The 23,507-nt window shown below is 40.2% G+C and overlaps 1 protein-coding gene and 1 long non-coding RNA gene across 3 annotated transcripts in view; one reads left to right on the top strand and one right to left on the bottom strand.

The window, feature by feature from the left end:
- The window catches only part of XPR1 (xenotropic and polytropic retrovirus receptor 1), a 226,748-nt gene that overhangs the window by 54,530 nt on the left and 148,711 nt on the right, over window positions 1–23,507 (bottom strand). For both annotated transcript variants that reach the window (XM_051857042.3, XM_089299467.1), the window contains 3 exons: window positions 11,696–11,886; window positions 11,307–11,486; window positions 1,336–1,507 (listed from right to left, as the gene is read on the bottom strand). In XM_051857042.3, the coding sequence (XP_051713002.2) occupies window positions 1,336–1,507; window positions 11,307–11,486; window positions 11,696–11,886 (543 nt within the window). The remainder of the gene's footprint in view (window positions 1–1,335; window positions 1,508–11,306; window positions 11,487–11,695; window positions 11,887–23,507) is intronic.
- Window positions 122–10,701, top strand: LOC108177632 (uncharacterized). The gene is made up of 3 exons (XR_011390270.2): window positions 122–501; window positions 7,543–7,875; window positions 9,983–10,701. It is a non-coding gene; the product is annotated as an uncharacterized LOC108177632 (long non-coding RNA).

Genomic DNA, 23,507 nt, shown 5'->3' with positions numbered 1-23,507 from the left:
ATTACAGTTAAAAAAAAAAAAAAAAAAAAAAAAAAACCTCGTTCATATAATTGAGCTACGTAGTATAACCACTAGCACGTCCAAAAAAGGTAAAGGCCCCCTTTGCAACCGCTACATTTCCAAGCTTCTGGTGGCTGCTAGGTCAAGGAGGGAGGGCCCTCTCAGATTTCTGGGTGTCTGTCCCGGATCCTTTCTTTGGAGTGTGCAAAAACTACAAGGAAATCAGAAAATGCTTGTATAAATCAAAGAGGAAAACAAGTTACCACCGGTGACTCCAGACAATTTCAGGAATTACAAGACACTAAAACACACTACCCCTCTGATCCTCCTTTACTTTAAACTAAGAATGGACTTTGTGTTTCTTAATAACAGGAATGGAGCTGGTGAATGAGTTTTTCTTTGAATTCTGGTTAGATACTACAATGCAAGTAACCTACAACAGCGTGTGAGCCACTGTCAACCAATGAAAATGTGTCAGCCTTGGCTTCATCCTTGACTTTGGTAAGTCAAACTGTATGTGATTCAGCTAAATTAGGTCTTTGTGATGATAGTAAAACAGAATCAGAGAAAAACAAAATCTCAAATAAGAATTAAAAAGTAATCTAGGGGCCAGCATTATGGCACAGTGAGTAAAGCCACTGCTTATGATGCCAGCATCCCATAGGGGTACAAGTTCGTGTCCCAGCTGCTCCACTTGAGATCCAGCTGCCTGCCAATGGCCTGGGAAAAGCAGCAGACAATAGCCCATATGCTTGGACCCCTGAGATCCACATGGGAGACCTGGAGGAGGCTCCTGGCTCCTGGCTCCTGGCTCCGTATGGCCTGGCCCAACCCCAGCCATTGCAGCCCTCATTTGGGGAGTGAACCAGAAAATGGAAGACCTCTCTGTCTCTCCCTCCCTCTCTCTATAGCTCTGAGGTTCAAATAAATAAATAAATCTTAAAAAAAAAGTAATCTATACTGACTTTCTCAAAGAACTTCATCTAATTCTAAAAAATTAGTATTTTGATAATGTTATAACTTCATAACATTATAGAACAAAACTGTGATGACAAAACACTGGAATGAAAAGCATTTGTGATATAACTGCCACCTGAAAAACAGTTTTAGAATTCTTTAAGCCTAAGTTATAAATCTTTTGGCAAATGGATGGCTAAAATCATAACACATAATTTAAAACCCAAATTATTTCAGATAAAAAGAATTCTAACACAAAGCCAAGTACATTTAATTAAGTTTATAATATTATAGGGAGAGCTTTCACCATGACCTTATTAACTTTCTCAGTTATCATTTCAGTATTTCTTAGTTTATGGTGGCAAATTTGTATCCTACCTTTTGTATCATTTGGCAACAGGCCCATACTTTTATCCCATTTGAGCTCAAAACTGTAGAAGCAGATCATATACTCCAGGTCCATCAGTATCACTGACAGGCTATTCAGCTGATCAGCCAGCCAGAAATCAGCAAAGCCTACTTTATGGAACGGGGCTGTAAATACTCGAAACTGGGAGGGGAAAAAAAATCAGAAAAGTTAGAAACAAGAAAAGTCAAATTAAATTTGCTAACTTATGTCTCAGAATTCAACATGATTGCTTTAGTTGATAAAATAGAAATCACTGAACCAACCACAGACCAACACAGAGACCTGGCAACAGTGGCTTGGCTGAGAACTAGTAGTTATGTATAGAAGGGATAACTAGGGAAAGTAACAATGTCTAAGAAAGGTCAACCATGGAAAGGGGAAGGGAAGGCAGAAACAGCCATAATTAAAAAACAGAAAGCAAAGAGGTGGGGAGAATTTAAGTGAAAAGCAGGGAGACTGTGTAAAAGGTTAAGTACTAAGACAAAGTCTAACATTTAAGCTCTTAAATAAATTTTGCTGGACAGGCAAGTGCCATAATAATTTCTAGAATGTTTTTCCATCTTGGCTAACTGGATACAAAACTCATCTTTGCCTACAAAGAAGGGAAAGCTGGCATGCTCTCTAAGGCACATCTGATTGTCTAAGCAAGTCACTTGCATTTCACTAATGCCATGGTGATGACTATGTTCATCTTGAAACGGTACCACAAGAATCAGCCCTCTTTCTCATTGTTCTGAGGACAATGATAAATGTTTTAAGGCTCAATGTACTGAGCATTTACCGAGTTTTCTTTCCTCAGTGCTTATGCATGTATTAACTCAATCCTCCTAACAATTCTATGAGCTAGATACTATGTGTGTATGTGTATGTGTGTCCATTTTATAGAAAACCTACACAAACTCAGCCCAAGAGAATTTGTGAAACCCTGTTTACCACTGCAGTGAACAATCCTGGCATTACACAGAAGGAAGCTCTAGATACTAATGTAATCATCAGAAATAGGCTCAAACTGGGCAGACTACCTTGACAAGGCTTTATATGAAGTAAAGATGGAGGAAGGTAGCTTTAATCCTCATTCTCTCAGGCTCCTTCTATCTTATACAAAAGAAAACAGACTCTAGAAACAAGAAATCCTGACTAACTAGAAGGTTTGAGAAATTAAGTCTAAATATCTAGCTTCATGGCCATCTAGCTAAATAAGTAGACATATTCAGCTTGGGAGTCTATGGCTGTCTCTCTTAGACATGGCTAGTTCTTTCTATTCTTTCTCTAGATATTTCCAATATTTCAGGAAGATAAATGGCTATGTTATAAATCAATTCTCAGTGCCAACTATTGATGACAGATGCTACCATGGAACACTGAAAGGTATACTAGTGTCCACAGGATATAATCCAAGTGTTGAGAAGTTATTTTCTGGATCTGATGTGTTTCAGTTGCATCGCTCAGTCTCCTGGTCAGTCGCATACTCTGAGTAAGCCCAATAGACCAGACAGACAAGCTGTATCTTTTGCAACCACAAGCTACAGATACAGCAAACTGCTTGGGCCAGGCTGATCTTAGTTACTCATGCATGCAAAGGTTCTGTCAAATCTCATATTTTAAGAAACTCTAGGGTGCAGAATGAACTTAAAGCATTCATAGAGACAGAGACAAGAGGACAACTTAGAATGTGATACCAAAGGACCAAGAACTAACTCAGTCTCCAATCACAGACTTCTGTAAAGTTGGTAGCCTAGGGCAAATTTCTTCTAATTTTCAATTGGCATTGAACTACTCTTATTTCTTCACTCTGCCAACTCCATCCTTAAAACCAGGCTGATACAGAAAATCTCTGTAAGAGCTGAAGAGGAAGATAATGCATTAAATAGGAAGAAAGGATGTGACTGGGAAAGGGAACGGAATGAAAATAAAAAGGAAAAGAAAGTTTACAGAAAGGAGAAGATGAAAACAGAGAAGTAAATCTTGTCATGTGTAACAAAAAAGTTCCTGGAAAACGGAATTAAAAGATAAGGGTTTTTTTGTTTGGTGCAAGAAACATTAAAATCTAAGCAGTTTTTTCCTAAATCCCATTTTCCATAAACTTTTTGAAGACTAATGAAGGAACAAATATAATTATAATCACTCATGCATTTAACAAAGATTTATTATTCACTATATATCTGTGGAGGTACAGAAATAAAATGTCAATACTCTTAAAAACCTATATCTAGTTGGCCAAATAAATACCTAAAGATATAATTTTAATCACATACGGTAAGTGCTACTATAATGATACATATAAAATACTTTGGAAATACAGAAAAGGGAACAAAGCAGCCTTATCAGAGGTAGAATAAGAGGCAAAAAACAAACATATCACACTTAATTTTCTGATATTTACACACAGTCAAATTTACTTTAGATTTATCTGAATCCCCCCGCTGCGTGAAAACCCTCTAAATCACTCTTCTGTCCTCCTGTTTTAACCTGGCTAATACATTTCCAATTCTACATTTCTATCTTGTGATTTTAATTAAAATGGTAATAACTCTTGAAGTAATAGCATTATAATAGCTAGAAACAATTTCTGGATATCTGATGTTTTATCACATACACAAAACAAGCCACTATTACATTACTACAGGTTTTTTTTTTTTTCCCCTTAATTTTTCATTTTATTTGAAAGGCAGAGAAACAGACAAACATCTTCCATCCACTGGTTCACTCCCCAAATGACCACAATGCCTGGAACTGTGTCAAACTGAAGTCAGGAGCCTGGAACTCAATCCAGGTCTCCTATGTGAGTGGCTGGGACCCAGGTAACTTGAGCCATCACATGCTGCCCCCCATGGTGCACATTAGTAGGAAGCTGGACTCAGAAGTAGAGCTGGGACTCAAATCCAGGCACTCTGATATGGGACCTGAGCACCCCAATTGATGTCTTAACTACCGTGCTAAACACCTGCCCCTGCAGTACATACAGGTCCAGTGTCCCTAAATCCAAAATGTTGGGATCAGAAGTGTTCCAAATTTCAAATTTTGTAATAATTACATATATGTAATGAGATATCTTGGGGTTAGGAATGAAAATTAAACACAAAATTCATTTATGCATTTTATATACACAGCCTGAAAGTAATTTTACACAACAGTTTTAATGCACCTGTTTTTTGACTGTGACCCATCATATTAGGTATGGTGTGGAATTTCCAACTCTGGTGTCAAGTCAGCACTCAAAAATTTGGGGATTTTGAACATTTCAGATTTTGGATTAGAGATGCCAGATCTGTACAAAGAATACAGATAAATAGCTAAGAAGAGGAAGTTTTAAATTCTACTGTTTAGAAACCTATGAATAAACATATTCTTTCCAAATTTGATTTTTATATAACATTATGTTGATCTACAACATCAAAGTTAGAGATTTTAAAAGAGTGAGTAACAGGTCTAACTGTTAAACAGAAATATTTAAAAGTACAGATTATGGAGCCAGGCTACATGTGATCATATCCCATCTCTGTAACTTATTGGCTATATGACCTTAAGCAAATTATTTATGCCTATCTGAAGACAGGTATCTCATTCATAAAACAAGGACTGAAAGAAGTTCCAATATTATGGGTTATTAAATAAATTATAAAGTGCATTGTTAAATGAGAACACGTCTCTATTTTTTATAAGTAAGATTAACTTATTTATTCGAAAGACAGATGGAGAGAGAGGGACAGATACAGAGATCTTTTATCTGCTGGTTTACTTCCCAAATGACTACAACAGCCACGTCTGGGCCATGCCAAAGCCAGGAGCCAAGAACTTCATCCTGTTCTCCCATATGGATGGCAGAGGCCCAAGTACTTGGGCCATCTTTCGTTGCATTTCCAGGCACATTATTAGGAAGATGGATTGAAAGTGGAGTAGCCTGTAATCCTCCGCCTTGCGGCTTGCGGGTTCTAGTCCCGGTTGGGGCAACGATTCTGTCCCGGTTGCCCCTTTTCCAGGCCAGCTCCCTGCTGTGGCCCAGGAGGGCAGTGGAGGATGGCCCAAGTGCTTGGGCCCTGCACCCCATGGGAGACCAGGAGAAGCACCTGGCTCCTGCCTTCGGATCGGCGCGGTGCACCAGCTGCAGCACGCTGGCCGCAGCGGCCATTGGAGGGTGAACCAACGGCAAAGGAAGACCTTTCTCTCTGTCTCTTTCTCTCACTGTCCACTCTGCCTAAAAAAAATAAAATAAAATAAAATAAAAAGTGGAGTAGCCTGGACTCAAACCTGTAATTCAATATGGCATGCCACAGGGGCAAGCAGGGGTTTAAACCACTGTACTGAAATGCTGGCCCCACTTCTCCTGTATTCTTGGAACAGAAAGGTATAAAACTTTTACTATAAAACTAAGGAAAATATTGGTTAAAAACTGGTTTCTAAATAACTAAGTAAAAGATTCTAATTTTAAAAGCTTAAGTACCCCATTTTTAAGAATAATCTAGACATTTTGATTAGAAAATTTAAGGCACTCTTGATACTTCCCATCAGGATTTTCAACTGAGGCAACACAGATTGGTAAGAGGCCAACCGACCTAATGAATCCTGACAGAATATTGATATCAAAATAAATCAGTTTTTATAAAAAATACTATGTTTTTGTTTGGGGGAAGAAAGGTAGCATGTATCAATTCAATAGATTCCAATATAAATAAGGATATAGACAGTATTTAATGCCTACCACTACAGCCAAGGATATATGTGCTTTTCGCACTGAAATTTGAGGTAGGAGGAAATGCAGTTTTATGTAAGGAGGAGGCTTTAAAAAACTGTGTCAGAGGTGCAGGCATTTGGCTGAGCAGTTAGGATGCTTGTGTTCTAAACTAGAATGCTCAGGCTCACGTCCTGGCTCTAGTTCCCTGCACAAAATCTGGGAGGCTGTGCTGACGGCTTAAGTAATTGAGTTCCTGTCACCATGTGGGAGGCATGTGGGGAGGATTGTGTTTCTGGCTCCTAGATTCCACCCAGCCCAGCTGTGAAACCGGTAGATGGGAGTTTTCTCACTCATTCTCATCTCTCTGTCTCTTGAAACATATATAACATATATATATATATGTATATACACACACACAAACACAAATATATATATATGTGTGTATATATATATATAAATGCTATCAGACAAACTTAACTAGAGCAGAAACATTCTTAATTCACTAGAAATAAATCTAAGGGCAAGTTTTTGCAGTGAGATTTTAATTAAAGTCTATAACAGTTCAACTAATATGAAATTGTCTCTAAATGATCACATTTTGCTTGTTTATAACTATTATTACACATCATAATGCTTCTTTACTTCACTGCTTCTGATAGTGCATTATTCTATTATTCCTGCCTGTATCATTTTTGCCAGCCTAGCTCATCAACAAGTCTTTATCTATTTTTTTAAAGATTATTTGAAAGTCAGAGTTACACAGAAAGAGGAGAGGCAGAGAGAGAGAGAGAGAGGTCTTCCATCCTATGGTTCACCCCCAGATGGCAGCAATGCGTAGGAGCTGCGCCAATCCAAAGCCAGGAGCCAGGAGCTTCCTCCAGGTCTCCCACGTGGGTGCAGGGGCCCAAGGACTTGGGCCATCCTCCACTGCTTTCCCAGGTCATAGCAGAGAGCTGGCTCAGAAGTGGAGCAGCCAGGACTCGAACCGGCACCCATATGGGATGCCAGCATTTCAGGCCAGGGCGTTAACCCACTGCACCACTGCGCTGGCGCCAACAAGTCTTTACCTATTAACAATACACAGCAGATGCACAGATATATTTCTACTCACTGGGGAATCATTGTGCTAATGAGTAACTGATCACGCATGAATCACAGCTTGCTATTTAAACAAAGGATGCACTGGGGAAATGCTCATTTAGCACACACGTACACAACTACATTATCCTGTAATGATCTAATGATCATGCTAATATCTGAATTTTCTTCTCAGTCTTCTAAAATCTGCTTTACAAATAACTTTTCCAAATGTTTCACATTAATTGTGGAAGAAAACAATAGCTATTTATAATCTTAAAGATATTTCCTTAGGGTCTGAAGAATACTCTATTTTCATGCAAATAACATGGTCATAAAACAAATCCAGTAATAAAATGACCTATACTATCAAATAAGAAAAGTAATGTAATACTGTAACTGGCAATGCTTTTTTTTTTTTTTTCAGTATAAACCTCAAGAGAGAAACAATGGCTCAAATATTCCTTCTGTCTTCAAAAACAACTTCCTTCTAAAAGGCAAGGTGATGACAAACATTTTAAAGGGGGTGGTTTCCTTATGACTGATGAAAACACTCTTGCTCATTTAAGTTCAGAAGTCAAACCCCAAGTTAGGTCTAGTGGTGCTACACTTAAAGGGAGCATACATGTTTGCTCATTTGTTTATTTTGTTTTTTCTCTTTCCCAAATGAAATTGGAAGAGGTAAAGCGTCGCTCCCCGTCTTCGTGGAGGAACGACACAGGACCCTGCGCTGTTCTTTTGTCTGCTCGGCCCTCCCCGGGTTTGCTGCTGGTTCTTCCCGGGTTGGCTACCGTCCCTTCTACCTCCGTGGAAGGGCGGTTCCCCCTGCCACTTTCCCCACTTCCGCGGGGGAGCGGCACTCCGCCGGCCGGCTCTCTTGGGGGCTGCACAGGTGTTCCTTCAGATAGATGTTCCTCTTAGATGTTCCTGGTGCATGTTGTCTCTCTCCTCCTTTATAGTCCTCTTCCACCAATCCCAACTCTGCTACCCACACGTCGAGTACGCTGCTCTCCTCCAATCAGGAGTAGGTCCTACAGTTTATTGGTTGAACTGGAGGCAGCTGTGTAGAAGCTGTTTCTCCCTTCTCAGCGCCATATTGTGGGAGAGCAGATGCATAGAATAAGTCTTAATTCCAGCAACAGTCTAGTCCGAGTTGCTCCCCACAGTAAAGTCTTAATTTTTTAATAAAAATCTTGGTGTCAGGTGAGATTCTTACAAAAAATAGAAACCAGGGCCCGGCTTTGTGGCACAGTGGGTAAAGCCACTGCCTGCAATGCCAGAATCCCATATGGGCGCTTGTTCAAGCCCTCGCTGCTCCACTTCCAATCCAGCTTCCTGCTAATATGCCTGGGAAAGCAGTGGAAGATGACCCAAATACGTGGGCCCCTGCAACCACATAAGAGACTCAGATGACGCTCTTGGCTCCTGACTTTGGCCTGGCCCTGCAGCTGGCTATTACGGCCATCTGCTGAGTGAACCAGCAGATAGAAGATCTCTCTCTGTTTCTCCCATTCTCTCTGTAACTCTGACTTGGAAAATAAATAACTCTTTAAAAAAAAAAAGAAAGAAAGAAAGAAACACAAAATTCAATCAACTTAAGAAAAGTCATAGAGATTTGGATCATTTTATTTTCTTTGTTAAAAAATTATTTATTTCATTTATTTTTCATTTCTTGGAAAGGAAGAGTGATAGAAAGAGCAATCAATCTCCCATGTTCTAGTTCACTTCCCATGTGTTCCCAACAGCCAGAGGTAGGCCAAGTCAAAGTCAGGAGTCTGGAATGCCACCTAGGTCTCCCATGACAGTTTCAGGGACAAAAGCACTTGACCCCATCACCTGCTGCCTTTCAGGGTGTACATTAGCAGGAAGCTAGATGGGCAGCAGAGACAGGACCTGTCACTTAGCAGTGGTGGCAAGCGGTGGCTTAACCTGTTGTGCCACAACACCTACCCTTATTTTCTTTTCTTGACTGTTATAAATACTAACCTGTGCTGGGACATAAAATACCCTTTATTTGCTGAGTTCTTACTATACTTTTTTTTAATAGGAAAGCCATATTTTAAATCTTTAGATTAAAAAAGGATTGTCATGTATTACTGAAAAAAAAAACCTACTAATCCTTTTTTTGAATTTATTTATTTATTTGAAATGAAGAGTTACACAGAGAGAAGGTGAGGAATAGAGAGAGAAAGAGGTCTTCCATCTGCTGGTTCACTGGTTCAGCTGAGCCGAAGCCAGGAGCCAGGAGCTTCTTCCAGGTCTCCTGCACATGGGTGCCGGGGCCCAAGGACTTGGGCCATCTTCTACTGCTTTCCCAGGACATAGCAGAGAGCTGGATAGGAAGAGGAGCAGCCGGGACTAGAACCGGTGCCCATATTGGATGCCAGCACTGTAGGCTAGGGCTTTGACCCATTACGCCACAGCGCCAGCCCCTGGCTGCTCCACTTGTAATCCAGCTCCCTGCTATTTCATCTGGAAAAGCAGCAGAAGACAGCCCAAGTCCTTGGCCTCCTGCATCCACGTGGGAGACCCCAAGGAAGCTCCTGGCTCCTGGCTTCAGTCTGGCCCAATCCTGGCGGTTGAGCCCATCTGTAAGATGAACCAGCAGGTGGAAGACTTCTCTCTCTCTGTTTCTCCCTTTTTCTCTGTAACTCTGACTTTTAAATAAATAAAATAAATCTTTAAAAAAATTTTTTAAAAGGACAATGAAATAAAACTACAGTTTCAAGGAGGTGTACTTACATGATGGAAAAAAACCAGAAAATTAACTGTGGCAATTCTGAAAAGTTTATATGGAGACTGAGCAATTAAATCACTGATCTTTATTGTTAGCTATAATTCATAATCTTAAAATTTTCTGAACACAGGTGCCAGCACTGTTGTGCAGTAGGTTAAGCATCCGCCTGCAGCACCAGCATCCCATATGGGCACTGGTTCGAGTCCCCGCTGATGGCCTGGGAAAGAGTAGAAGATGCTCAAATCCCTGGGCCCTGCACCCTTGTAGCATACCCAGAAGAAGCTCCTGAATCCTGAAGGTTTCAGATCGGCCCAGTTCCAGCCAGCGCAGCCATTTGGGGAGTGAACCAGCAGATGGAATAACTCTTTCTCTGTCTTTCCCTCTCTCTGTCTGTAACTCTGCCTCTCAATAAATAAATAAATCTTAAAAAAAAAAAATCATGAGTGCATTCTCAGTTGATTTCCAACATGGGGCCGGCTTAACTTATGAGCAGACAGAAAAGCCCTCCCAGAAAAATCTTAAAACAATAACAAGAGACTGACATTGTGGCACAGCAGGTTAAGCCGCCACCTTCGACACTGGAATCCCTTCTCAGAGCCAGTTAGAATCCTGGTTGCTCCACTCCTGACTCAGCTCCATGATAACACAACTGGGAAATATCGGAAGATAGCTGGGCCATGCCACTCACATGGGAGACCCACAGAGACCCAGGGAAGCTCCTGGCTTGCAACTGGCCTGCCCTCAACTGCCCCGGCCATTTGGGGAGTGAACCAGCAGACAGAAAGATTTCTTTCTCTCTCTGTCTCTCTCGCCTTCTCTCCCTCCTCTTCTCCCTCTCCTCGCTTTCTCCCTGTCACTCTACCTTTCAAAGAAAAAAATCTTAAAAAAAAAAAAAAACACAAAAGATATGGCTATCATTTTCACAGCTATATCTTACTGCTGATTGAGATCATTAAGAAACAAGTTAAAATAGAAGAAAAAAGGGAAATTATAATAAGAAAAAATCAAAGTCAGTTTCTCAAATTTGGTTATCTGGCAGGGTATTCCTACCCCTTTGAAAGAACCAGTCTTTCTTAAAATATTTAGTTGACTAGCACTAATTTAACAGGAAATAGAAACAGTTTCACCACTTTAAAAAAAAAAAACTACAAATCCGTATTTATCATAGCCAGTTAAATAACAGCATAATGAAGTAATAAATGATTATTCAATTTATAAAATCCTTCCAATATTTGGCCATTTCATACTCCATTTTAGGAGGGAAAGAAAGCAGGAACACTTTTCCCAGCTGCCCCACCCAACTGCAGGTGTATTCTTCCCAGTGTATTCTTAGTCCCTGGAGCTTCAATGTGAACAGGGCCCTCAGAAGTTGTACAGCCAGCAGCCTTCATGTCATGTCAGAGGAAGCCAAATGACCAACAGTTTAAAAATGCTTTACAAGTATCTCAACTTACCAGCAATTTGAGCAGCCAAAATCTGGATTTATAATAAAAAGTTTTGGTGGGGTTGATAAGAAAGAAAAACATAAATCCATAAAGAGCAAGTGGATACACGTAAGTGGGGATGACACTAATGGGAGCAAAGAAGCATGCCAGCAGGCTCAGGCACCACAATATCCCCAAGAATCCAGCAATCTGGTAAAGGGTGGAAGAGACAAAAAGAGAAAAGGCTGTTACTTTAACTTTTGCCACTAGTCAGAAATACATTTAATAAAACAAACGTAAAAGTTATTCATTATTAAGCCAACAGTCCTCTTCAAGTGGAAGATGGATGCCGGTACCACTAAGCCAACCATACAGCCAATGCAAACTATATTCATGAGAGTCTGTTTGGCCTTGATTACCTCAAAGAGATGCTGATGAGACAGATTGCTTCTTGGATTAAGTTCAAAGATGAGCACATGGTTTACTCCAGCCTGTCTCCAACCATACGTGTTGATGCCCAGTAGAAAAAGGAATTCGATCAGAAGAAAGCCACCCCGATATATTCTTATCAAGGGCCATATACTTCTATTTGTTTCAAGTTTAAATACAGCTGAAAGAATATTAATTCAATGGTTAGTTCTAAAATCCAGAATGTCTCCTTTAGGTATCTTTCCATTCTTAATGGCATAGTCCTAGCACAAGAAGTTTTTTTCAAAATAAAACCTACACCCATATTATTTCAAAGCCTGATAGCCTTGGCTCCAGGTTCTTTGCTTTCTTCAATCACTAGAATACTTTCCTAAGCGGAGACTTGTAGCATGCTATTCCACTCGTCCCTTCATTCCTGAGGTGACAGAGCGTCATGGGGAAATGACTTAGAAATGTAACACCAGCGGTCAGCTGGGGAAATCCATCATGTCACAACCTTTTTGACTTTGTTTTCTTGACCAGCAGACTACACAAAGTAATACCTACCTCACAGAGTTGCTGTGAAAATGAAAAGAAACAGTACACATGAGAGCCCTATGAAAATTTAAATGTTTCATAAATAATAATTGTTAACATTTATAAACTACTTACTATCCCTAAGTATCATTCTCTGTATTTTTACATATAATAATGATTCCTTTAATCAAAACAAATGACTCAATGAGTTAAAAAACGATCCCCACTTGATTCACAAGGAAGCCAGAGCACAAAGGTTAAGTAATCTGCTCAGGGTTATTAAGTTAGTCTAAGGCAGAGCCAGGATTTGAACCCAGACAGTTTTGCTCCAAAATTCACACCGCTAAGCACACTCAATTCCACTGCCCACACAAACGTTCAGAATCATGATTCAATAGCTCTCCAATAAAAATGTTCAAACATCTCAGCCTTGAGTATCAGGTTTACAGTTTAGTATCCAAGTCATTTTTCTCTCTACCTCTCTCTTTAACACTGTCCTTCAAATAAATAAAATAAAATCTTTAAAAGAAAACTTCTATGCTTTATAATGTCAAACAGTATTAAGAGATTTGAGAGCCGGCGCCGTGGCTCAATAGGCTAATCCTCCACCTTGCGGCGCCGGCACACCGGGTTCTAGTCCCGGTCAGGGCGCCGGATTCTGTCCCGGTTGCCCCTCTTCCAGGCCAGCTCTCTGCTATGGCCAGGGAGTGCAGTGGAGGATGGCCCAGGTGCTTGGGCCCTGCACCCCATGGGAGACCAGGAAAAGCACCTGGATCCTGGCTCCTGCCATCGGATCAGCGCGGTGCGCCGGCTGCAGCGGCGGCCATTGGAGGGTGATCCAACGGCAAAGGAAGACCTTTCTCTCTCTGTCTCTCTCTCTCACTGTCCACTCTGCCTGTCAAAAAAAAAAAAAAAAAAAAAGAGATTTGAAAAAAAAAATAAGGTAGGAGATAAAATGTTGTATTAGAAGCTATTTTATGTATGATGGCCCATGAAGACTCTAAGGAGATGACATCTGTAGACATCTTAAGGAAGTAGAGCATAAATCATCAGAAAAACTGGAAGAAAAGGATTCTAGGTACAGGGAAAGCATAAAGGGCCCTAAGATAGGTTGGTCCAGGAACAGGAACAGGATGAAGGCCAAGGACACTATGACTGGAATGAACAGGAGGTAAAGTATTGAGTCAGCAGTGGCAGATCAAATAGGGGTTTATAGTACTTTGTTAAGTTAAGCTTTTATTTTGATGTACAATCTGGCATAAGGTTTTGCACTTAAGTGACATGATTGGATTACTCATTTTAAAGGGTCACTCTAGCTATTATGTGGAAAATAGACTACAAGGTAGCAAATCTGGAAGTAAGACTAGTTAGGATGTTATCAATGGAAAATTAAAGTTCTGTATCTTGATTCCCAAGCAAAAGTCATAGGTACATTACAACATTCAGATAAATATAAATCCCAAACAATCCACAAGAAAACTGTAAGAGTTTGTAAATTCAGTAGAGGCAGAATACAAGGTCAATACTCAAAATTCAGTTGTATTTGTATATACCAGCATCCAAAAGAATAAAATACCCTGGAATAACTTTAATCAAGGAATTGAAAGACTTGTATATTGAAAACTAAAACATATTACAGAAAGCAATTAACAATGACTTAAACATATGCAAAGAAATCTCATGTCAGAGGTTGGAAGATTTGCTACTGTTAAGATGGCAATAACATAAAAAGCAATCCACAAATTTAATGTACTCCAATCAATGCCTTTTTTTTTTTAACAGAAATTGAAAATCAATTCTAAAATTACAGGGAATTTAGGAAATTATAAAAAATCTCAAACAGCCAAAACAATGATGAAAAGCCACAAAGTTGGAGAATTCATACTTTGCAGTTTTAAAACTTACTACAAAGCTATATCAATCTAAGTAGTGTGGCACAGGAATATAAACAGATGAATTATATACAGATATATTATATAAATATAATACAGATGAATGGAATATGACTGAGAATTCAGAGATAAACTCACATATCTACAGTCAATTAGTTTTAAAAAATGCTGAGAAAATTCAGAGAAAAAAAAATGTCTTCAGCAACTAGAGCTGAGGCAACTGGATAACCACACGCAGAAAGCGAAGCTGGATGCTCTATCTCGCATCATATACAAAAATTAGTTCACAACTGGTTGAAAACCTCAATATATGAATTAACATGACAAAAATCTTAGAAAAACAAGGAGTAAATATTCAAGACCTTGGATTTAGCAATGGGTCCTTAGATATGACAACAAAAATATATACAAAAAAAAGAAAAATAGCTAAATTGCACTTCATCAACATTAAAAAATTTTGCATATCAATGAACTATATCAAGAAAGTGAAAAGATAGACTATATGATGGAAGAAAAGAATTGCAAATCATATGACGGCACACCAAAAGGTTCACAGGAAAATGGAATTAAAAGAAACGCTGATTGTGGTGCCAAAAAAGTTTGAAATCCATGCATAATTTACTCACAATTCATTTTTTCCATGAACTTTTTTTTAAAGATTTTTTAATTTATTTATGAGAAAGTTACAGAGAGAGAGAGGAAGAGACAAGTAGAAAGGTCTTCCATCCACTGGTTCACTCTTCAAATGGCCACAACAGCTGGAGTTGGGCCGATCCAAAGAAAGGAGCCAGGAGCTTCTTTCAGGTCTCTCATGCAGGTGCCAGGGCCCAAGCACTTGGGTCATCTTCCACTGCTTTCCAAGGCCATAGCAGAGGACTGAATCGTTAGAGGAGCAGCCGAGATATGAACCAGTGCCAATATGGGATGTGGGTGCCACAGGTGAAGGCTCAGCCCACCATGCCACAGTGCCAGCCCCTTTTCCAGGATCTTTTTTAAGTACCCTCATATACCTGATAAGGGCCTAGCGTCCAGAATAGGTAAAGAATTCATATAACTTAACAACAGACAACCAGGTGGCTGGAGTTTGGGCACGGTAGGTTAAGCTGCCATGCCAGCATCTCATGCAACCGCCCGTTCAAGTCTTAGCTGCTCCACTTCCAATCCAGCTCCCTGGAATACTCCAGGGAAAGCAGTGGAAGATAGCCCAAATACAAGAGTCCCTGTCACCCTCTTGGGAGACCAGGATGGAATTTCTGGCTTCTGGTTTCATCTGTCTCATGCTTGGCCATTGCAACCATTTGAGCAGTGAACCAAAAGATGAAAGACATCTTTCTCTCCCTCTCTCTCTTATCACTCTTCCTTTCAAATAAATAAAATAAATTTAAAGAAAAAAGACAGGAGCCGGTGCTGTGGAGCAGTGGGTTAAAGCCCTGGCCTGAAGTGCCAGCATCCCATATGGGTGCCGGTTCTAGTCCTGGCTGCCCCTCTTCTGATCCAGCTCTCTGCTAAGGCCTGGGAAAGCAGTAGAAGATGGTCCAAGTCCTTGGGCCTCTGCACCCACGTGGGAGACCCAGAGGAAGCTCCTGGCTCCTGGCTTCGGATCGGTGCAGCTCGGCCACTCTGGGGAGTGAACCAACGGATGGAAGACCTCTCTCCCTGACTCTGCCTCTCCAGCTCTTTCAAATAAATAAAATAAATCTTAAAAAAAAAAAAAAAAAGACAATCCCAATTATAAATGAGCAAAGGACTTGGATAGACATTTGCCCACAAAAAACATTCAAATGATCAACAAGTAAGTATACAGATGATTAATACGGCCAGTGCCGTGGCTTATTTGGCTAATCCTCCACCCGTGGCACCAGCACCCTGGTTCTAGTTCCAGTTGAGGCGCCGGGTACTAGTCCCGGTTGCTCCTCTTCCAGGCCAGCTCTCTGCTGTGGCCCGGGGAAGGCAGTGGAGGATGGCCCAAGTTCTTGGGCCCTGCACCTGCATGGGATACCAGGAGAAAGTACCCAGCTCCTGGCTTCAGATTGGCATAGTGCCAGCCATATCGGCCATTAGGGGAGTGAACCAATGGACGGAAGACCTTTCTCTCTGTCTCTCTCTCTCTGTCTATAACTCTCTCTCTCTCTCTCTCTAACTCTGCCTGGCCAAAAAAAAAAAAAAAAAAAAAAGATGATTAATATGATCAGTCAATAGAGAAATGCTAATTCAAACAAGATGTCACCTCATACTCACTTGGATGGATTAAAAAAAAAACTCAAAAAATAACAAGCCTTGAAGAGAATATGCAGAAAATAGAACCCTCACAGATTTCTGGTAGAAATGGAAAATACTGCAGCCTCTAGCTTGGCAGTTTCCCAAGAAGTTATAGAGGTACACAAATCCATGTCAGCAGCACCATTCGTGATAGTCAAAAAGCAGAAACAATCCAAATGTCCATCAATGAATTAACAAATACAAAAATCGTGGTATGCACCTAAAATGGGATATTAGCCATAAAAGAAAGGAGCACTGTCACATGCTATAATATGAATCGACTTTTTTTTAAAGATTCATTTATTTGAAAGTCAGAGTTACACTGAGAGAAGGAGAGAGAGAGAGAGGAGAGGAGAAAGGGGAGAGGAGAGAGAGAGAGAGAAGAGATCATTGTCCACTGGTGCACTCCCCAAATGGCAGCAACTGGGCTGGGCCAGGCTGACACCAGGAGCTTCTTCCAGGTCTCCCATGTGGTTAGCAGGGACCTAAGAGATCACAAAACTCCACAAACAACAAAACAAGTAACCCAGTTAAGAAATGGGCAGAAATTTTTCAAACAGATATTTTTCAAAAGAGGAAATCCAAATGGCCAAAAGACACATGAAAAAATGTTTAGGATCACTAGCCATCAGGGAGATGCAAATCAAAACCACAATGAGGTTTCACCTCACCCCAGTTAGAATTGCTTTCATACAGAAATCAACAAACAACAAATGATGGTGAGAATGTGGGAAAAAGGCACCCTAACCCACTCTTGGTGGGAATGTTAAATGGTAAAACCACTATGGAAATCAGTTTGGAGATACCTCAGAAATCTGAATACAGATCTACCCTATGACCCAGCCATTCCATTCCTGGGAATTTACCCAAGGGAAATGTAATCAGCATATGAAAGAGTCATCTGTACCCCCATGTTTACTGCAGCTCAATTCATAATAGCTAAGACATGGAATCAACCCAAATGCCCATCAACTGAAGACTGGATAAAGAAATTATGAGATATGAACTCTATGAATATTACACAGCGGTTAAAACAAATGAAATCTGGTCATTTGCAATAAAATGGATAAGCCTGGAAAAATCATACTTAGTGAAATAAGCCAGTCTCAAAGGGACAAATACTGTATGTTCTCCTTGATCTGTGATAACTAATAGAGCACCTAAAATGTAATCTGTAAAATTGACACTTTGAGAAGCAATGACTTGAACAGCCCTTGTCTTGACTGTCGAAGAATAGTATTTTTTCCTCTTTTTTCATGCTATTTGTTGAACACTTTACTTAACATAGAGCTAATCATTTGTGTATAAAGTCACCTGAAAACAGATCTCAGTAAAAAGTAAGAGTGGAGGAGGAAGTTTTTAACTGTAAAGCTGTATAGTTCTGCATACATTCCTACTGACTTAGTTCTAAGGGCACAGTTTAAAAACTTACCATGGGACCCCAAATCTTATTAAGCTGGGTGGTAAAAATGCCATCTTAAGTGTTAAAGTGATCAAATAGATAGGATTAAGTGTTAAAGGGATCATATAAATAAGATCAAATGGCTGGTAATAATAATAGACAGAATTAAAAAGCAGAGCAGGTTCCAACATTTTCAAATGTAGCCTTTTTTTTTTTTAGCCCACTACAGCCAGGGCTGGACAAGGCTGACGATAGGAGGCAAGAAACTCCACCTGGTCTTCTTTGTGTGTAGCAGGGAATCAAGTACTTAGGCCATCATCTGATGCTTCCCACGTGTACTAGCCAGAAGCTAGAGAAGCAGAGTACATAGTACCTGAACCAGGCACTTTTAAGGGTTGCAAGCATTCCAAGCAGCAGCTTAATCCACTGTGGCACAACACACACCTCTAATGTAAACTTTCAGGTGTTATACACATATAGAAAAGTGGATAAATCATAAATATATAGTATGATGAAAATAATAAAGTGAATTAGTACACAGAACAAAAAATAGTAGCAGCATCCAAAAAACTCCCCACGTACCCCCAGGGCATGCATATCCTAATCGTTATCTAACACAAAGTTTTACCTGTTGTTTGAACTCTACATAAATAGAATCATGTAATAAAGACTGTGTCTACTGCCTTCTGTTACATATTTGTGAGATTCATTCATGTTCTTGTGTGTGGATTTCATTCTCGTAACTATATACTATTTTCACTAGGTACAAGTACATTAAAATTTATTAGCACTGACTAGTTCTAATACTGATGAACATCTGGGTTGTTTCCAGATAGGGAACAATTACAAACAGTACTGTAATTTCAACATTCTCACACATGTCTCTTGGTGAAAACTGTACATAGGCATTCTATAAGAGCGGGGTCATAGGTTAGTATATGTTCAGTTTTGGTAAATATGCTAAATAGTTCTTCAAGGCACTGTGCCCACTTTATTCACACCACTACAACACTCATCGTAATATTCCATTGTATAGGGATAATATAATTTACCTAAACATTCACAGCTGGTGGGTATTTGAGTGGTTTTTTTAAGTTTTTGCTATTATAAATAAAATGCCAGTGAGTACTCTCCTTGCATATATATCTTTACACCAATGTATACAAGTACTGTAGTTACTGTAAGAAGTAAAATTGCCTGGGGCCTGTGCTGTGGCACAGTGGGTAAAGTCACTGCCTGCAGTGTTGGCACCTCACATGGGTGCTGGTTTCTGTCCAGCTCCCTGCATTATATTGTGCCCATGAAATCCGCAGAACATGGCCCAAGCGGTTGCGCCCCTGCACCTGCATGGGAGACCCAGAAGAAGCTCCTGGCTCCTGGCTTCAGATGGGCCCGGCTCTGGCCATTGCAGCCATTGGGGAGTGAACCGGCAGATAGAAGGCCTCTCTCTCTCTCTCTACCTCTCCTTTCTGTAACTCTACCTTTCAAAAAAATAAGTAAATCTTAAAAGAAGAAGAAAAAGAAAACTGCCTGATCAAAGTGATTGTAAATATAAACACATTATTCTCAAAAGAGATTCTAACAATTAATTCTCTTACTACTAAATACTAAATAGGAAAGCACCTATTTTCACACCCTTAAATTCACTCTAAATAATCAAACCAATAAATGAACTTGATATATTTCAACTGTATTAAATTTTGCTAGTAATCTGTCAAGGAAACAAGTCCAAAAAAAAAAAAAAAGCCAAAGCAGGCAACTGTACATCATCATGAAACTGAGTATCTAGAATATGTGATTTTCAGGCAAATTACTAAACATCAGGCCATGTCCCCTTGAGAAACCACAGCAATTATGCACATTTTTATGTGAATGTTTGGGGAAAAAAATCATGCTCATACATGCATTACTACTGCTGTGTTTTCTCTAACTCTCAACATTTATCTTTGAGCACCCACTGGGAGATAAATAAGGACAGATAGCTGGATTTAACAATATTTATCCACTCCCACCAAGTAAAGGGTTCTGAGGTGAGAGAACATAATGCATAATACCAAATGCATAAACCACACATGTTAAAAAGTAGATCAGTCTTTTCACAAAAGCAGCCTATATTTACTAAGGAAAGTACACCTCAATTTACATCTTTTACATATACTACCAAATTATTTTCCACAGAAATTGTAACAATGTATACTCCTAATACTAGTATGCAAGTTTTTTTAAATTAATTCACATTAAAATGTTTATTTTTTCTTAAGTCTTATTTAACAATGATGATGCTAACACCACACTCGTATCTTGGAAATAAAAGATATAAATTAACCTACTCCCTCCTCTTTCATCCTTCTCACCCCATACCAACTGTATCTCTTTGCTCTTCTGTCCCCTTCCCTTAGAACGACTTTCATTCCATCAACATCTTACATAAATGCCATTTCTTCCATAAACCCTTCTCTGGTGCTGTGGATTGAAAGTAACCACTTGTTCCTTTGAACTGCTTAGAACATTTAACACCTTCTTACAATATATCTGCAAGGTGTCTGGCACATAACAAAACTTCCCAGCCAGATGAATCAATTAATTTACAAGCTTTCATTGGAATTCCGCTCTGGGCGAGGTTCACCGGTCCCAACCTCTGTTGGGAGGACTCTTTTTGTAGATACAGGGCGTGGGGGTTAAAGGTTGAGGCGGGTCTGATCCCCACTGGTTGACCTTTAGGCACCTGCAGGGACCCTGACAAGGACTTTTCATCCCCAGAAGTGCGGGTGGGGACTCTCCATTCCCGGAAGTGTGGGCCTTCTCTCCCTGCAGATCCCAAAGCTACCAATATCATTATTATTTTAATATGTACCTTGATTTTTATGGGCTAGTAAATTTCATAAGGAAAGGGATTCTTTTCTACCTTAAGACTCCAGAGTATCAAGAATAATCATGAGATCCATAAAACTTATTTATTGAATCAATCAATGATTTCTAAAGCAACTCTGAAAATTTAAGATATTTAGGGGTCGATGCTGTGGCATAGTGGGTAAAGCCACTGCCTGCAGTGCCAGCATCCCATATGGTCACCAGTTCAAGTCCCGGCTGCTCCACTTTCGATACAGCTCTCTTCTTATGGCCTGGGAAAGCAGTAGAAGATGGCCCACGTCCTTGGGCCCCTGCACCCACATGGGAGATCCGGAAGAAGCTCCTGGCTCCTGGCTTTGGATTGGCACAGCTTTGGCCATTGCAGCCAAATGAGTGAACCAGTGGATGGAAGATCGCTCTCTCTCTCTGCCTCTCCTCTCTCTGTGTAACTCTTTCAAATAAATAAATCTTTTTTTTTTTTTAAAAAAAGGATATTTAAGTTCATTAAATATGAGCAGATGAGGAAACTATTTCAGAGAAGTTAAGTTTTGTCCTTAAAACTGCTAGAGCTGGGACTAAAACCAAGGAAGACCTGTTTTTTCCCACAACAACTGGCTAGATAAACTAGGTCAAAGATTTCTTATTGGAGAATTTCCATATACGCTATATAAGTAAAATGTATTCACCCTAAATAAGTAGGAGTATATTTAAAATATGATCATGAATCCTATCAGTAGGAACCATGAAGTTAGGGTAGACAACAATAAAGTTGGTTTTTAGTAACTGGTGGGAAGGAAAATACAAAAACATAGTTAACTATGTAAAATTCATATGCTCTCTAAAAACCATTGTGACTTGAGTTATAATTTCATAATGCTCAAGTTACAGCCTTAAGAAAAATATTTATGAGGAATAATGAGTTCAGTAACTTATTTCTCAGACATCTGCTATATGCTTTGCACTATCTTAGAGAACTGAAATAAAAATGAAAAACTCATCATCCCTGCCATAGAGATAAGCATGTCAATGAGAAAAGCCGCCTCTGTTTGAGCACTATTATGATCACTAAAAGTCCAAAACAAAATATAGTGGGTATAATATGGTACCATGTATTTATAAACCGCATTTCTTTGCAGTCTGGGGCTAGCATTGTGGCACAGTGAAGCCACTGCTTGGGATCCCAGCATCCTCTACCAGAGCACAGGTTTGATCCCAAGCTACCGAACTTCAGTGGATGATGACCCAAGTGCCTGGGCCTCTGCCACGCATGTGGGAGACCATATGGAATTCTGGGTTCCCGGTTTCAGCCAGGGATACCTTTGAAGCCATTTGGGGACTGACCCAGCAGTTGGAATATTCTTCTTCCTTTCCCACTTTGCCTTTCAAGTAAAATATCTAAATAAATAAAGTAACATCTGTTTCTAAATCGTATTTCTTTTCACATCTCACCATGCAGAAATTAATTTTTTCTTAATGATTCACAGTTACAATTATGAGCATAATTATATAAACTCTTAAGGTAAATAAAGATTATCTGTGCATAAAAAAGTTCTTATCTGCAAGAAGATTTGAGACTCTGTTCTGTCTTTTGCCATTTGTGCATTTCCTGTCTATCACTTATTTTCATCTTTTTCCTTCTCTTCCAACCATACAAACATCTCGAGTATTTTGTGAGTCCCTACTATAGTCTAGGAGGTATTCTAGGTGCTGGAGGTATAATGGTGGACAGGAGAGACAAGAGCCTAGAAGTCAAAAAGTTTGCATTCCAGTGGAAAAATAGATAACAAGAAACATAAGTACACAATATAATGTTATGGGATTATAAGCACTCTGAGGAAAACTAATGCAGGCTAAAAAGACAAAAGGGAGTAGAATAGACTATTTTAGGGCAAGGTGATCAGGAAAGGCCTTTCTGAAGGGGCAGCATTTGGATAAAGGCCTTTATGAATAAAGTAAGAGAGTAAGCCCTGCACACATCTTGTGGAAGGCAATGTCTTACACGAGAATGGATTTGGTATATTCAAGGAATAGCAATCACACAAGTGTGGTTGCAGAGCGTGAGGGAGGATGACAGGATATGAAGTAAGAATTCCCTTGGAGATGGAAGGTGAGATCCTGTGAGGTCTTGTAAGCCACGGCAAGGAGTTCACTAGTGGCTGTCAGTGATGTGGGCAGGGAGGTAGCTAGGAAACAAAGAGGAGCTGAGAGACTGCCAGCAGCATCTGGGCCACAGCCTGACTGCTCTACACCCCATCTCCTTCCATGCCTATGCATGGACCTCAGGCCCTCAACACCCATTCTCCATTATGCACTAAGCCTTCCTTTCCATCACATGCTGAGACGTGTTCCCTAGAGATGACCACGTGTGTGCTCAAGCCCCACATGGAGACACCATAACACGTCTGAGACCCCCCAGATAGGAACATGGAAGCAAGTGCCACTCAAGCTCTGCCTCCAACTCCACCCATGTGAGCACTGAATTAGGGCTCTACCCCCTCTCTACGAAAGGACAAGTCCACTTTTGGTGAAGGCTGCAGTTCTTCCTTTCCCATGAAAAGTTCACCACACTCAGGTCTGAGCGTGTACTTGCCCTTTAAATAAATCTTGCTTTCCTGTACACCTTTAAGCTTCTTCCTTGAACTCTCACACGGGGAGGGAAGAGCCTGGAACAAGCCCCACCGGGAGGCCCCTTAGCCCACAACGTGAGGAGCCAAGAGGGAATGCAGGGAGAGAGGTTCAGAAGGCTACTCTGGCATGCTGAACAAGAAATGGCTGCTCAGACGGGACTGGTAGAGGGCTGAGGAGTGATCAGACTTAGAGCACCTTTTGAAGACAGAGCAACAGGATTTGCTGAAGGACTGGAGATGGAGTACGAGGAAAAGA

This window comes from Oryctolagus cuniculus, chromosome 7 (assembly GCF_051225735.1).
Source record: "Oryctolagus cuniculus isolate XC-2025 breed Fujian yellow rabbit chromosome 7, ASM5122573v1, whole genome shotgun sequence".
Classification (NCBI taxonomy): domain Eukaryota; kingdom Metazoa; phylum Chordata; class Mammalia; order Lagomorpha; family Leporidae; genus Oryctolagus; species Oryctolagus cuniculus.
Note: the sequence above shows the minus strand (reverse complement) of the source record. Positions and strands in the feature narration are given on the sequence as shown.